General features: G+C 35.1%; 1 protein-coding gene across 5 annotated transcripts in view; it reads right to left on the reverse strand.

Moving 5' to 3' along the window:
• Positions 1–3,326: 3,326 nt before the first annotated feature.
• LNPK (lunapark, ER junction formation factor) overlaps positions 3,327–17,342 on the reverse strand; it is a 74,546-nt gene continuing 60,530 nt past the window's right edge. For 4 of the 5 annotated variants that reach the window (XM_030325699.1, XM_030325698.2, XM_030325705.1 and 1 more), the window contains 4 exons: positions 14,567–14,672; positions 13,218–13,288; positions 11,904–12,074; positions 3,327–4,350 (listed from right to left, as the gene is read on the reverse strand). In XM_030325699.1, coding sequence (XP_030181559.1) covers positions 4,115–4,350; positions 11,904–12,074; positions 13,218–13,288; positions 14,567–14,672 — 584 coding nt within the window. In that variant the 3' untranslated portion in view covers positions 3,327–4,114. Of the gene's footprint in view, positions 4,351–10,017; positions 10,101–11,903; positions 12,075–13,217; positions 13,289–14,566; positions 14,673–17,342 lie in introns of all 5 variants that reach the window. The other variant, XM_030325701.2, reaches the window with a different exon arrangement.

Genomic DNA, 17,342 nt, shown 5'->3' on the forward strand with positions numbered 1-17,342 from the left:
TGTGAGTGGGAGGATATCCCAAGCACGGGAAGAGGAAGCTAGGGGATTATAAAAAAAACTTTGCATATGCAAACCACAGAAAACATTAGGACAGCTACATTAAAAGTGGGACGGGGAGGGGAGCGGGGAGACCGGAAAACAATGGCAATAGTTGTGTTCTAGAAGCAAAATTACACAGGCTCTGTTGGCCCGATCAGTAAGTTTGAACCTCATCCCAAGAACAAGGAGGAATCATAGAACAGTTTAAGCAATGGTAGCAGGATTCCTTTTCCAATTCTGAAAATTCATTCGGGCTATAGTGCACATCATAAATAGCAAGTGGGCAAGACTGAAGATAGAAACCAGTGAAGAGACAGTTTGGAGATAATGGAAGCCTGAATTAGAAGGCAGCACAACAGTAATTAAGAGCAAGACTTCTGAAGTAATCTGCCTACATTCAAATCCCAGATTTTTCCATTGCCCAAGTTGCTTACTCTCTCTACAGCTCAGGTTTCTCATCTATAATCCAGAAATAAAAATCCTCACAGGGTTATGCCAAAGAACAAATAAAATAAGATACATACAACAGTTAGCATGTTGCCTGGCACAGAGGAAGAATGCAAATGTTTTATTATCATTTATTGACGTAATGTTAATGGGATGGAAAAATGAGAAAATAACTCGAAGATGTTTTGGAGACAGAAACTGACAGTGAAGATATAAGAAAAAGGGGGAAAGGGTTGAATGGGCACTGTAGTTCAAACACATAATGTTTGAAAGTTTTGAAGGTCTGAAGGAGAAAATGGTGTTCATTTTTTGATATACTGATTGTAAGAGACATTAAGAAGGCAGGTGAATATATCTCTCTGAAGTGAAGCAAACAGATCAAGGCTGGAGATTTGAGAATCAGAGAGACAGGTGTTAATTAAATCCATGGGGTTGATGACATCCTCCAGGGACAGAATATGCAGAGTGAAAAAATGTGGCACTAGGTAGAAGCTATGGAACACCAGTATTTAATGGGCGCACAGGGAAAGAGAAAGGACGCTGAGAGAAAGGGGCCAGAGTGTGAGAGGTCAAAAGCCAAAAGAAAAAAAGAAAGTGTTTCAAACCAAGGGGAATGCTCAGCAATGTCAATACTGTCACACAGTGAAATAAGTTAAGGACTGAGAGTTTTCACTGGATTTAGCAACAAGTTATTCATTCACATAATAAATATGTGTCAAGCACTGTGTTAGACCTGGAGATACAGCGGTGAGTAAGACAAAAAAAGAGCCTTGCACACACAGATTTTATGTTGCAAAGGCAGACTGTAAACCGGTAAACAAATAAAATACTGAAAGTGTCCAATAGTAGAGATTAAGTGATATGACAGAGAGCAACAGGCAGAGGCCAGCTTTAGACCAGGAATGTAAGAGCGTACCTCTCTGAGAAGAGACCATTTAAGCGGAGACCTAATGCAGGAACGGGCTTAGCGTGGTCACAGAATTGGAAGGGCCCGTGAAGCTGTAGCAAATGGTGGAAGAGGCATGGAGGGGTAGCAGCCAGACCATGTTTGTAGATCATGCTGAGGACACAGTGAGAAGAGTTTAGAAAATATCTGTTGAGCATTTCTTAGTAGGGAAGCTCACTCTAGCTAATGGCACTCAATAGTTTGTTTTTCCTAGCCTCAATAGTAGTTTCTTATAGTAGTCTTAAGAATCAGAACATTTTAGGGGCGCCTGGGTGGCGCAGTCGGTTAAGCGTCCGACTTCAGCCAGGTCACGATCTCGTGCTCCGTGAGTTCGAGCCCCGCGTCAGGCTCTGGGCTGATGGCTCAGAGCCTGGAGCCTGCTTCCAATTCTGTGTCTCCCTCTCTCTCTGCCCCTCCCCCGTTCATGCTCTGTCTCTCTCTGTCCCAAAAATAAATAAACGTTGAAAAAAAAAAAAATAAAAAAAAAAAAAAAAAAAAAAAAAAAGAATCAGAACATTTTACCACTCTCGCGAACCATTAACTACTTATTACAATATCAGAATAACCTTTTCTGTTTTCAAGCGTACTATACAATTACTATACAATGGGTAAGCATGTTACCCATTGCATTAATTTTACTAATCCCCTTTTAACCTTCTTCCACATTTCTTGCAAAGTTATTTCTCATAATATTTGCTTGATTCTATCATTAAGTTATATTTCTCTGAAATACTCATTTTCAAGCAATGTATATCAGAATTTGAATGTTTTAAAACAAGACGACTCAACAAGATGTTACTAAAATATTTATGAGCCCATAACGTACAAAATCTGATGGATTCACTCCCCCCCCCCCAAAAAAAAATTACATTCAGAGATGATATTCCACAGCTTCAGGTTCCTATTTCCTTAATCTATGTGTTTCTATACATGTATAAGATAGAGAAAAGCTGATGCAGAGAATACTGGCTTGATTCTGAGCAGCTGAATTCTATGTTCACATTATTTTTTCATTTCCTTATTTGCAAGAGGAAGAATTTATAGCCCTTCATATTTCACAAGGATATCAATAACATAAAATGCTACCATCTGCTTAATTATCTATGAATAATTGGTCTATTATACAAATTATTTCTCACCTTCCCTATACTCCGACAAGTAGGTATCATACTTCCCATTTTACAGTTGAAAAACCAGTCTCAGAGAGGTTGAGTTACTTGCCCAAGACTGCAGAGCTGAAATTTAAAGCGTTTTGTAATCTCAAAAACTCTGGTCCCTGTGCCATAATGCCTCAGACTATTAACATATTGGGTTCATTAAAATACCTATCATATATAAGATATTAAATCATAAATATGAATTTTTTAATAACAAATATTATTTTATTAAATTTTTAATAAACTACGTACAATTTAGAAATATTTCCCATATGTACCATTCCTGTATATGCTTCCCTTTGGCATAACTTGATTTCAATTTTTTGAATAATGGAGAAGAAAGATAAAAGGAAAATAAGATAACCAACCACATTGTATGCAAGGTATGAGCATTACCATTCTGGGTCTAATTTTTTGCCAGTTAATACATATATTAAACCCAATGAACTACTAGTAACTACCTATTCTCACAGTACTTATTTGTCTCTCAAAATAAAAAATTACAAATGGCTTAAGGTTTTCCCGAATCAGGAAACTCTAATCTCTGATTAGAACGTCTACATGTCACTATTTCTCTGAGTTTGAAAGGCAATTGGTCTGAACAGAAGCATCAAAATTTGCTCTCAGGAGAGTCTATGGATTAATTTTATTGTGAGCTCCCCTTACTAAGATTTTTCAGATAGCCAAGTCATCTACCAAGACACTGTCTGAAGAAGTCTAGATATTTAACAAAAAGAAACTGCTGCCAGATCATCTTTATTTTCCTTAACAATATACACACAAGAGCACAAAATTCACTTATAATATCACCATTATTTTACAAGTATAAATAATGCTCAGAATTCAAGTACAGTCAAGTGCAGAGATATTTCCTATATGTTAATATGTAAACATAAGCTAATTATATACATCATGTGCCTTTGGCCCAGCTGCAAAATAAGAAACATCAAAAAGAAACACTGCACTTGACTGTTCAGTTGCATTCTTACTGAGAATTCGTACCAATGCCTATATAGTTATTTGTAACTTTCATACCACTTAATGTAAATGCCTAAATAGACATTTCCCCTCCTGGAAAATATCTCAAGAATTAAAATTTTATCCATTTTTGATAATGAATTATTTAAAATCTTAATTGGGTTTCATTCCTTAAAACGAACACTATTAGAACTTACTCATAACCAAAGTTCTTCCTATGTCAAAATAGGTATTATTTACAGGTCACACATAGAGAAAACAAGAATGCTATGTTTGTTTACTTTTAGAATGGAAGAAAACATCTAAAAGCTGGCTAAACAGTGTGGGTCTTTGTACACTCCAAAGGATCTTCCTTTACTGATATCCCTTGCCTTTAATTTAATACCCAGTAGCTACAATTCTGACATATTGAAATAGCTAAGTAATCTGAATTCAAATGATATCAAGCACATCCTTAGAGGGGAAAAAAAGAAAGCAGCACCTAAAAAGCAATAACTGACATCAACAAGTCTACAAATGTCCAGTGGAAGGCACGTGGAAGCATTTACTACACTGCCATCAAAGATTCTCCACTGAGTTCAGGATTCGGAATAGAATCCACTCTGGGAACTGTTGATTTGGCTTCATTCACCGAGGTCTCCTCATTCTCGGTCTCTTGTCTCTCCTCCGGGTCCTCTGTGCCAGAAATTTTTTCAATCCCTTGGTTTGTCTGCTCTGTATCTGATATTTTCTCATCTGTCTGCTCTGTACTGTTATCAAGAACATCTTGTTCTTCTAAAGATTCTGAAAAGATAAAGAGTCAAGATTTTAGGCATATCCAAATGTTAAAACTGCTAAATAAGATAAACAAAAGATAAGCACACACATACATGAACTAAGAAACAGAAGAATGGTCCAACATTATCCTTAAAATCTTTTAAAATATGTACTTAACTCCTTGTAGCATACCCATATATGAGTTGGTATGAATGAAGGATGAAAAAAAACAATTTGGGGAAAACAAATGCATAAACACACTTTTACCCAAAGCCCTATATTTTCCTAAAATTTAGCAACTTTCACAATATTCAGGAAATTTCCTAAAGATGTATTTGAAAGTTAAATGTCCAAATAAAGCAAACTAAGTTCCAACAGATTTATGTGCCATAAGAAAACAGTAGAGCAAATGAGGCCAATGTATTAACTCCCAGATCATGTTTCCTGAAAGAACTATGTCCCTGGCACCCAGGCAACCCTGTAAACAATAAATGTGTGTGTGTGTGTGTGTGTGTGTGTGTGTGTGTGTGTGTGGGCTGTGCTATTCCCCACACTGATTTGCATCTCTATTATCCAAAGACTGGGGTGATCTGGATCTACCTTTTCCCATGAAAAGTCTCCCTTCAACCCTCTGCAAGACAAGTTCTCAGGATTTAAACCTCTGGGTCAGAATATGCTATATACCTAGAATACTAAGAGAAGGGAAGGGTCTTTGGCCCCTGTCGCCATAGTAGAAGCTAAGGGAGGGTCTTGGTTCCTACCTGAAAATTTACTCCCTTTAAACTCTCTTTTGAGTTTCATCAAACTCAAATCCCTAATAATAATTATTATTATTTTATTCAATAAAGTCCCTTTAATTCTTTAAAGTTTAAAAAATTAAATGCCAGTGGGGAGGGGAAGATGTCAGAAGCAGAAAGCTTTGGGCCTCTTATTTTCCAAGTCAAAAATAAAAATCTAGCTTTTGTTTTTGTAATAGATAGTAACAAAGATCCTTGCTAGGAGAAATATCGTTAAATCACATCAGCTAAACAAATAAGCAGATTTTATTATGCTCATACAAGATCCCTTACGATACACTACAAATGTCATTAATTCAAAAAATCAGAGGAAAAACCAGTTTACGTTAGTAAAAAGTTCAAGTTTAGTTCCTTTACAGTACAGGTCAGAGTCTTGCTAAATAAATAAAATTAGTTAATAGTTTTGCAAAGAAATTATGTGCTGTATGCACACAGAAATGTGGAGGTCTTACAAAGTCGTGGTTTACCATTATCAGTTTTAATAAATACAAATTATCTATATTTCACATATATATAACCTCCTTCCCTCTTTCATATATAGAATGAAAGGCCAAAATTCCACAGTTGGGAACATCCAAGTTAATGAGGTTTTACTGTATGAAAATTCACATGATCCCCAAAAGTAGTGAGTAATGTTCACAAATCCTATTTATGTCAAATGTCACAAAAATGCTATTCTCATCTTAAAAGGAACTGAAAATGGCATTGCTGTACCACTTGGAATCTTCCAAAACTCAAGGTAGAAAGGCAGTAGATTGTTTGAGTTTTGTTATATGAATGTTCCAGTGCATAAAGGAAAAGCAGAAAGTACATATGAAACTCTCTAAACATGTACAGAGCATTTCTGCCACAAGGGCAAGCAAGTTCTTCAGTGGAAAACTTCAGGAGTTGCCAACCATTTGTAATTCTACCCTCTCAGAATTTATCCAGGGTAGAATTCTAAGAGTCACGGTTTTCCACAACTCTCTGGCCATTGAGAGTTCTTACTTGCCAAGAACTTTACCATTTGTTATATTTTAGAAAGCCTTCTGGAAAAAAAACACAAAACAAAACAATAAAGCCACACAAAATGAAAAGAAAAAGCTCAGGATCCGGGACTCACCAATAAATGTGTTTAAGTGAATAGAGGCCCATGTAATTTGTCACATTGTCTGACCAACTGCCTCAGTACTGAACTTAAACAGAAGTACTCAAGTTGATTGTTTATCATCTTAAAGCTTTGTCATGTAACTATTTTCAGAAGCAGACACATCATTGGTCAAATCCAATTTAATTAAAAAATTCTGGGGTCTTAAAGCAGATAACACAAAAAGAAGTACTACAATACTTAAATTTTTAAATGTCTATTAAGATAAATTCTAAGAAATACCATGGGCTATCATAATTAGAAAATGACATCGGGGCGCCTGGGTGGCTCAGTCAGTTAAGCAACCGACTTCAGCTCAGGTGATGATCTCGCAGTTTGTGAGTTCAAGCCCCGTGTCGGGCTCTGTGCTGACAACTCAGAGCCTGGAGCCTACTTCAGATTCTGTGTCTCCCACTCTCTCTACCCCTCCCCTGCTCACGCTCTGTGTCTCTCTGTCTCTCAAAAATAAATAAATATTAAAGAAAAAAAATTTTTAATTAAAAAAAAAAGAAAATTACATCATACACAAAGTTTGCTTGTCAATACTGTATCATATTGCAAAGAATACACAGAATACTAAAAATTGGTGAAATTATGGGTAGGGCTTGAAAATAATCAAAAAGCTATTAATGACTACTTCTCCTCTCCCAGGTTAATTTGCAGAAAAGTCATTTTAAGACTAGTAATACTACAGAAAAACCAGTATGTGTCATGATGCCTATATTGCAGACATAAGTCTAACTGACATAAATACTCGATTTTTAGGTGCCAATGCCATTTTGTGAAAAGTCATCCAAACAAGATTTAAGTGAATTAGGTGTACAAGATTAACAGAGAATTACGTGTTTAATAACTAAACCACAGGGCTTTATAATAAGATCATTAAATGTATTCTAAATTTACTTTATTTCTATGGGAGAATATCATTTGCCTATTCTAATAAAAACAGCAAATTTTTTCTGCAAAGTTGTAGTTTAAAACAGCTTGGTGGTAAAAAATACATTACAAAAGATGTCAACATCTGGGCAGAAAATACTAAAACAGAAACCAGCCTTTGTGTTCACACTAATTAAACAGGCCTCTTCTCCCCTGTGCAAAACCAATTTAACACCAAAATTAAAACAAAGTTACCTGAATGACCTATGTAAGAAAATTTTAAAAATCAGTTTTGGCAAGCATAATGTTAAGAAACCAACATATCACAATCATAAAACAAAAATGACCCATGGAATTTGTTCCTTCCCCCATTCCTACCCCCTACCCCACTCTCACCTCAGTATCTTTGAGAGAGAAGCTTTCTCTACCAAATTGTAACAATTGGCTTCCAGTTGGCTTGGGCAAAGCCTCAACTCAGCTAGATAACTCAAACTCATAAAACTGAGTATAACTGTATAACAAATACCACTGCCTCATCTATAAACCATGCACATGCAAAAACATGTAAGAACATCACCTTACTTTTAGGTTTTTATTCTAGCTCTTGAAAGAATAATTTTCTAAGAAAACTAAAGAATAGTCTAGCAAAACAAATTCATGTATTCCCTTTAGAAATATATAATTTCCACAGGGAAAAAAAACCCACGATTCTATTTAGTTTATGCCTTCGAAAACCCTTCATATTTTAGTGGATTCATTTAGATTCTTACTTTTTATTCCTTTTACAATAACAAAAATTTGTCTTGCTAATGCATCAAACTTTTGCCTTGCCCACACATCAGTACCCACTATATGTGTAAAACTTACCCAAAGGAGAATTTGTTCAAATAGAATGAACAGTTTGTCTTTGAGCTAACTCATAGGTTTTAAGCAAAGCAGTTTTTACAAGATTTTTCTGCCTTGAGGAAAATGGTCAACTTATATTAAGGAACAAAGACATGAATCTCATCTCATGTCAAAACTTAACCCAATAGTTCAATGAATAAAATTCAATTAAATAAAAACCACCTATGAGAAAATAACTCATAATGAGCAATAGAATATTGTTTAACAATAGTACTGTTATTTAGCATTGGTAAAAAAAAAATCCATTAGATGAGTAAGAAATGTCATTATTAGGCAACAATGTAAAACTATTAGGTGAAGGCGGTTTAGAAAAGAGAATCAGAAGGGCATAAGATCTCTATGTCTAAAACAAACATGCAAAAACATCCTATAGGCAAATATACACCTTGAGGAAGTTGTACATAATTAAATATCAACAAAGGTACAAGCTTTTTGGATCTGATAAATACACAGAATTCAACAAAGTTTACATTATCAAATAGTTCAATTTCCTAGAGCCTCACAACAAATAACACTAAAAATAGAATTTTCTCTAGTTTAACATACCTAACAGTAACAGTATATTGCTTAAAAGAAAAAAGCAGAAATCAATTACCAAAATAAATTTCACCTTAAATGAATTTTACTATTTTTGATAATATTGATTAAAGGCCATGAGTTTTATTATTAACAAGTTATTTCCAATTAAGTAAAAGCTATTTTTTATTAAAATAATTACATATGAGCTAGACAAATAAAACAGAGCAATTAGAACAACATTAACATTTTTCAAACATGCTAACCTAAAATCACTGTACTGGTACACTAACAATACAGAAATCTCTTTTTCTAATTATTATCATAGTTAACAAAAAAGAATGCCACATATCAAGTATTCTGGAAAGCACATTTTAACAAAGCAAAACTGATAAACCACTTTAATGTGGATTAGCGGAGATTCAGGTATTATTGCACCACTCATTTAGCCATAAAAGAAATCCAGTAACCTAAAAGTACTTCATTACTTTGGCATACCACATCTAGTATGCTCCTAGATAAAAAGAAAATCCATAGTCCTAACTTCTTGTGTTTCTTCAATATTCTATTACCAAAGCATCTGGACACACAATTCTAGAAAAAAATTCTAGGAATCCAAATGAGTAATTAACGGGAGAAATTTCTTCCAGGTCTCCTTCTTTGATGAAAACTTTCCAACATTTCATATGTTGTTCTAAAGAGTGATCCAAAAATTTTTCAAAAACCTTGTGTCTCATCCTAAATGCAAAATCTTCCAGTAGCAGAATCAAAACAAAACTTAATTTCAAAGTCTTATACCATAGATTGAAAAAAAAAAAAAGGCTGCTTCTAATGACTCAAGATTATTCATATAAATGGTTATAGAATATTTGTTGAAAGAAAAATCCAGATGGAAAAAAGTTACCTTTTAGTTCCATCTGTGAATTCAATCACCTAATCTCTGCAGTTTCTATAATTACTAAGGAGCTACTTCACTACTTTTAAAAAATATGAAAATAAAAGCAGGAAAGATTTTTTTTTTCTTTTGGACCTCAAGTTTTTACATCAAGAATGTGGAAATCAGAAATATAAGCCCTCCATTATACTGGCTCTTGGCACCAAAAGTAGACGATTGAGATGATATGGCCTTACTTACTGTTCAATTTAAACTTAAGGGTATGCCTCCAGCAGTCACAACAAATGCAGCTTCATCTTTCATCAGAATAGTACCTAGTCGTCTACTAAAGAACTGCAGCTTGGAAATGGTAACTGTGTATCACAGTGCTGAGACAGAATCTTGGAGAAAAGTTTCAATCTTCTGGAAAGCCAAAGAAGTAAAAAATTCTCATAGCCATTTCAATGAATCCAAAGAGAAGTATGAAAAAGTTACTCCTCCAAAGACCATCTCAACCAAATGGAATTGTTGCTTCAGTTTCCAGCACTACACAGTTGTCAGACCTTGCCTCAAGTTTTGTCTTCACCTATAAACATTACCTTATTAGGGCTGAGTCTGAGCCAGTTAGACTTCGTTCTGGAGATTTCAGATAGAAAATGAGACATCTGGGGTATTGCTCCTCCTAGATTTGATGAGAAGGAAAGGTATAGCTGGGTGTTGTTTGCTAACTATCCATCTCAACCCTGGGAGAAGATATAAAGCATGGGACTCATCAAGATTTTTATTTTGTTGGCTGTTTTTCCTTTTGTTTCTTTGTGTGTGTGTGTGTCCCAACTATTGGCTTTCAAATATTCACTTTAGCTTTCATAAGCAAGGTTACTTATTTATGGAAAGGACTTCAAATTTTCCTCTAGGCATCTTCAGTATGAAATTCCTTAGTTTTCAGTTCCAAGAGGCTGCAATAGCAAGGCAGGTGATTTGCATGCAATAATCAGCTTCAGAGCATGACTTAAGCAAAAGAAAAAATGTGATATGTTTGGAGTTGATACTGCAGACTTGGAGAAAGTGAATGTATTGATTCAGTGTTGAAAGTATACACACTTCTTGTCATGGCTATCTGTGTTCAAATTCATTCTGATGCATGTTAGTAAGCCAAAAGCCAAGCCCAAATCAACACACGTATTTTAGGTTCACTCTTCAAAGTTAAAAAAAAAAAAAAAAAAAAAAAAAGATACTCAAATTTTTATATTAACCTTCCGATATCTGAAAATTCACTGCTTTATTGTTCTCAGTTAAAGCAGTTTTTTCACTACTCAGTGTTTGTATAAAGAAGAAATCAAATATCTATAAATGAGAATTCCTAGAAATTAAAAGGATGAATACAGACTGCTAAATACACTATGTGAACTAAACTTCTAATATGGATTTTTTTCTACATCAGGCATAGCACCAAAATATCATGGCCTGTGCCATAATTTTAGCATCTCCATGACTAGGAGCTGCTTAACAAATAGCTTCCCACCTAATATTAACAAGAAACAGTTGGCAATTAATAGTCAGATCTTCCACCTCATCTTTTCCATTTGCTTATGAAACTTCCACAAGAAGTCCTAAAACAGAATTAAAGATGAATCCTAAAAACCAATGAATTCTGATAAATTCTGTTTCTCTTTTGCAAAAGGTTGTTTTACATCAAAGGCATACTAGCAGCAATGTTAAATCTTGTGCACCTCAATAAATTGTTTCAAAGAAACACCAGTCCTATCAACATACTTATCCAAAGAATGCCAAGGACGACTTTCCAGTTCCAAAGTTTCTTGCTTCTGGTAACCTTACCAATTCCAATGGTAGGCACAAATCTATTTTATCAATGTTAACTACAAATTATAGCAGAATTTTACCCTTACAAGTAGTTGCGTAATTCTTATAACATGCTTCACTTAAATAAACTGAAAAAATGATTCCATGAAAGTATCACTAGTCAAATCTCCCAACAGTTCCTAGATGTCACTCCATAAACAATGTTTACTCAGCTGTGGGTGGATGCTGCTTAACACAGGGTAACCTACATTTTAAATTTTTTTTTTTCAACGTTTATTTATTTTTGGGACAGAGAGAGACAGAGCATGAACGGGGGAGGGGCAGAGAGAGAGGGAGACACAGAATCGGAAACAGGCTCCAGGCTCTGAGCCGTCAGCACAGAGCCCGACGCGGGGCTCGAACTCACGGACCGCGAGATCGTGACCTGGCTGAAGTCGGACGCTTAACCGACTACGCCACCCAGGCGCCCCAGGGTAACCTACATTTTAAAACTGAAACACATCATACCAATCACACAGGAGGGCTGAGTATCAGAGCAATAGCTGATATATGCATGCTGCAAAATCTGATAAATTAATCCATTCTTATCTAAAAGCATTATGCTTTTAATGTTAAATAGCAAACATTATTAAAAGATAAAACTTTTTAATTAACATATTCATACCTTCACTGGTCTGGTTCTCTGACGAAATCACACTTCCTGAGGGCAAGGGACCAACTGAACTTGAGCTTTCCACTGCCTGCCTCTTCTCAAAACTAAACTCTGGAAGTCTTGGAGCCTGAGGTCTAGTTTTTCTTGCAGGATTCAAGAAAAAACAGTAGGCACATCGAAAAGCTGCAGAGAATTTTTTTAAAAAATAAACAAAACCACAAACCAAAAAAAAAAACAATTCAAGGACTAATCAGATCATTCTCAAGATTACTTTTGCAAATAGTCAAAGAACCCTTCAAAAGTTATTTATTCCTTGTGAAACTACAACTAGTTTTAATAATAATGCCAGGTGCTCTAACAAAAGCTAATTTTAAAGCATAATTTCTAATTATTATTAGAATTAGAATATTAATTTTAAAACAGAAAAGTCAGAGAAAGACAGATATATGTTTTCAGTCATATGAGGAATTTGAGAAACTTAACAGAAGACCATGGGAGAAGGGAAGGAGAAAAAAGTAGTTTCAACCAGAGAGGGAGGCAAATCATAAGAGACTCTTAAATACAGAGAACAAACTGAGGGTGGATTGGGGGGGGTTGAGGAATACGTAATGGGCATTGAAAAGAACACTTGTCGGGATGAGCACTGAGTGTTGTATGTAAGCAATGAGTCATGGGAATCTACTCCGAAGCCAAGAGCACACTATGTACACTGTATGTTAGCTAACTTGACAATTAATTGTATTTTAAAAAATAATAAGTAAATAATAAGTAAATAAATAAATCAGAAAAGATGGTAAGTTACACAGCAGTTTAATAGCAAAACAATATTAATAATGATCCAAATGTATTACAGAAATTACATTTCTAGTCACTATAATCATTAGGGATTTTAAAATCCAGAACATTGCTCACGTGCCCAAGAAACTATAGTATGTCATATTTAAGAAACATAAGTAATTTAGTACAATAATTTTTAATAGCGGCTGCACATGAGAATCCTCTGAGGAGCTTAAAAAAAAAAGCCTGGACCCACCCCAAATCAATTAAAACAGACTCTTAGTTGGTGGGTCTTGGGCATGGTATTTTTAAAAGCTCTTCAGGTGATTCTGATGCACAATGAAGTTTGAAAAGACCTAGAAGTTGTATACTATATGAGGAAAAAACCTGCATTGTTGTTCCTGCTTTGCTGTGTGTTCTAAAATAAGGACAATATGCTTGAACAATACAAACAGAGCACGTAAAACAAAGTGACATTACATGGGACTTGGCATAGGATGAAATATTTAAGAGTAAAATATTTTAATCTAAACGCCCAATAATTCTTACCAATGTATTCAAATTCTTCTTTCAAAGCCATTCCATTATGAGAAAAACACTGCTGACATATAAGGGCATACCTACACCAAAAGGAAAAATGAACAGATCAGTTACAAATGCAGACAAAGCCCATGAAAATAGCCATCACAGCTAACTAATATTTTACACAGCTAAATATGCCATAACAGACTAAATGTTACTTAGTAAACAATAAACAATACCCTTTAACCATAACAGCCAAAATTTCAACCTTTCTAAAATATAATTTATACACAAAACGAAAAACAAACTAAGCAACAGTCAAATGAATATATCCTTACTAAGGTAACAAACATATTCAATAACAGAACACTTAAATTTCAGTACTTCCTAACATATATTTCTGAGGCTAACAGACCCAAAATCCATGGTCAGATTAGATTGGAAAAGATGGAACCCCTTAGTGATTCACAATGAATGTTATTAAAACTTCTGAAAAATAAATAAAATAAAATAAAATAAAATAAAATAAAATAAAATAAAAATGAAACTTCTGAGAAGTCTGTAGTAAAGAAATGAATTTGTTTAGTCCAGTCCAAAGGTTAACTTCCAAACATCACGATTGCTGTGTCTATCCAAGTTATACATCTTCCTCATTTCCTATTTATACATTCTCTGTTCTCTGTGTATGCACTTAACACTTGGCCCAACCAAACAACAACTTGTCTGTTTTGAATAATATACAATTATTACATTAACATTAAATTCTAGTCCTTTTATTGAAATAATATTAACCAATAACCTTGTCAAATATTCTAGTCTACTATCCTAAAGTATTTTTTAAAAGTCTATATTATGACAGTTGCTCTGCTCACATCACCCCTATCTTCCTAGAATTATTGTAAAAATCAAATAAGATAATAATTGGAAAACTATTTTGAAAACCATAGTGTCAAACATATCTAAATTGTCCTCGTTGCCATTAAAATCATTACCATCACCGACTCCCATACTGACATCTATAAAACCCCATTTCTTACAAACTACCAAGTTTTCACTATTTGTGTGCTCTTCAAGTTTAAAAGTTTCAAACAAATTATTTAATTTCTCTAAAAATAATCTTATAGTAGGGTCACAACAGTTTTTGTTCTCTCTATATATTTTTTTGCATTTTATCAAAACTCTTACTGAAAAACAACTGAGTATGTTCTCTTTTACAGGGGCATAAAATATTCTATTATGTTCTAAAATCAGGAAACAGGAGTCACAAAACCATAGAATGTCTAGTGTGCACGCACGCGCACGCGCACACACACACACACCCTTTTGACCAATAAACTTCTTCATTTTCATTTACCTACCACCCTAACAAACATTACCTGTTCTGTGGACCATCACCAACTAAATATTCAACAATTCTATCCAGAGCACCTCGCTCTCGGGGGAGAATGGGTCTTGCTAAAGGTGGACCTGGAGGATGAAGACCTAGTAAAGGAACAATAAAATTTATTTATACAGTTATTTTTACATGATACATATTTAAATATTACTCATATATTTATTTATATGTATAAAATACATTTAAATTTTAATTAACTTACCAAGTACTATCCATGCTTGTCAGAACTTTTGAAAGATTTTAACAAAAATAATAGCAATTCTTATAAATCTCTTCAGAGCATTCAAGTTTTCATTAAAAATATATACTACAAAATATGTTAAATTATGTTCTATATGAAAACCGTCAACATAATCTATTAACAAATGAAGCTACATTGGTCTCTGTACAAACTAATTTTTAAAATGCCCAGATTCTTAAAATCTTATGTAATAACAAATTAGGAGACTTCCATTTGGGGCAATAATAGAGTAAAACAGGGGTCAGATTTACCTTCCACCTAAAACAACTAAAATACTATGCAAAATATATTATGAAACAGTTGTAAGGACATTAAAAATCAGGCAAGGTAGGATAAAGATTCCTGAGAGACCAAAAGCAAGTAAGATGAACCTACAATTGCCCCAGCTTGTTGCCTGGAGAAAATCTCTAGGCAACAGCTCAGGGAGGGTAAATCCAGCTGAAATGTATCAGTCTCCCTAAGTTTGAGAAGATAAAGCTGGAACTCTAGGAAGACCAAGGCAGCTTGGGTTTACAGGAAGAGTACTAGAGAGAAGAAAATATACAGAGCAAGAACACCAAAGATCTACAGAGGATCCCCAAGACTATTCAACAGAGTACTGATTGGTACATGTGTATGATGAAACTGAGGACAGAGAAAGAATTGCCCCCAAATATTAAAGGTAATAGTGTTCACATGGGCCCAAAGTATAGCACGTTCTCACCAACCAGAGTGGAAACCTTCATAACTCACAGGTCACTGGGTAAGCATTCAGATGACCTTTGTATAGAGACATAAAAACATCCAGTGTTCAATAACATAAAACTTACAATGCCTGATATCAGATTAAAAATTATTAGACATGATGGGGCACCTGGGTGACTCAGTGGGTTAAGCGTCTGACTTAGGCACAGGTCATGATCTCATGGTTTGTGAGTTCAGCCCTATGGCGGGCTCTGTGCTGACAACTCAGAGACTGGGGCCTGCTCCGGATTCTGTTTCTCCCTCTCCCCCACTCACGCGCTGTCTCTCTCAAAAACTAAGCATTAACCAAGAACCATAAAATACCTAGGAATAAACCTAACCAAAGATGTAAAAGATCTGTATGCTGAAAACTATAGAGAGCTTATGAAGGAAATTGAAGAAGACACAAAGAAATGGAAAAACATTCCATACCCATGGATTAAAAGAATAAATATTGTTAAAATGTCAATACTACCCAAAGCAATCTACACATTCAATGCAATCCCAATCAAAATTGCGCCAGCATTCTTCTTGAAGTTAGAACAAACAATCCTAAAATTTGTATGGAACCACAAAAGACTCCAAATAGCCAAAGTAATACTGAAGAAGAAAACCACGCAGGAGGCATCACAATTCCTGACTTTAGCCTCTACTACAAAGCTGTAATCATCAAGACAGCATGGTATTGGCACAAAAACAGACACATAGACCAATGAATAGAACAGAGAACCCAGAATTGGACCCACAAATGTATGGCCAACTAATCTTTGACAAAGCAGGAAAGAGTATCCAGTGGTAAAAAAGATAGTCTCTTTAGCAAATGGTGCTGGGAGAACTGGACAGCAACATGCAGAAGAATGAAAACTAGACCACTTTCTTACACCATACACAAAAATAAACTTTAAATGGATGAAAGACCTGAATGTGAGACAGAAAACCATCAAAACCCTAGAGGAGAAAACAGGAAAAAACCTCTTTGACCTCAGCCAGAGCAATTTCTTACTCAACACATCTCCAAAGGCAAGGGAATTCAAAGCAAAAATGAACTATTGGGACCTCATCAAGATAAAAAGCTTCTGCACCGCAAAGGAAACAATCAACAAAACTAAAAGGCAACCAACGAAATGGGAAAAGATATTTGAAAATGACATATTGGATAAAGGGCTAGTATCCAAAATCTATAAAGAACTCACCAAACTCCACACCTGAAAAACAAATAATCCAGTGAAGAAATGGGCAGAAGACATGAATAGACACTTTTCCAAAGAAGACATCCAGATAGCCAATAGACACATGAAAAGATGCTCAACGTCACTCATCATCAGGGAAATACAGATCAAAGCCACACTGAGATACCACCTCACACCAGTCAGAGTGGCTAAAATGAACATATCAGGAGACTATAGATGCTGGCCAGGATGTGGAGAAACAGGAACCCTCTTGCACTGGTGGTGGGAATGCAAACTGGTGCAGCTTCTCCGGAAAAGTGTGGAGGTTCCTCAAAAAATTAAAAATAGAACGACCCTATGACCCAGCAATAGCATTGCTAGGAATTTACCCAAGGGATACAGGAGTGCTGATGCACAGGGGCACTTGTACCCCAATGTTTATAGCAGCACTTTCAACAATAGCCAAATTATGGAAAGAGCCTAAAAGTACATCAACTGATGAATGGATAAAGATATGGTTTATATATACAATGGAATACTACTTGACAATGAGAAAGAATGAAATCCTGCCATCTGTGGCAACGTGGATGGAACTGAAAGGTATCATGCTAAGTGAAATAAGT

This window comes from Lynx canadensis, chromosome C1 (assembly GCF_007474595.2).
Source record: "Lynx canadensis isolate LIC74 chromosome C1, mLynCan4.pri.v2, whole genome shotgun sequence".
NCBI classification, from domain to species: domain Eukaryota; kingdom Metazoa; phylum Chordata; class Mammalia; order Carnivora; family Felidae; genus Lynx; species Lynx canadensis.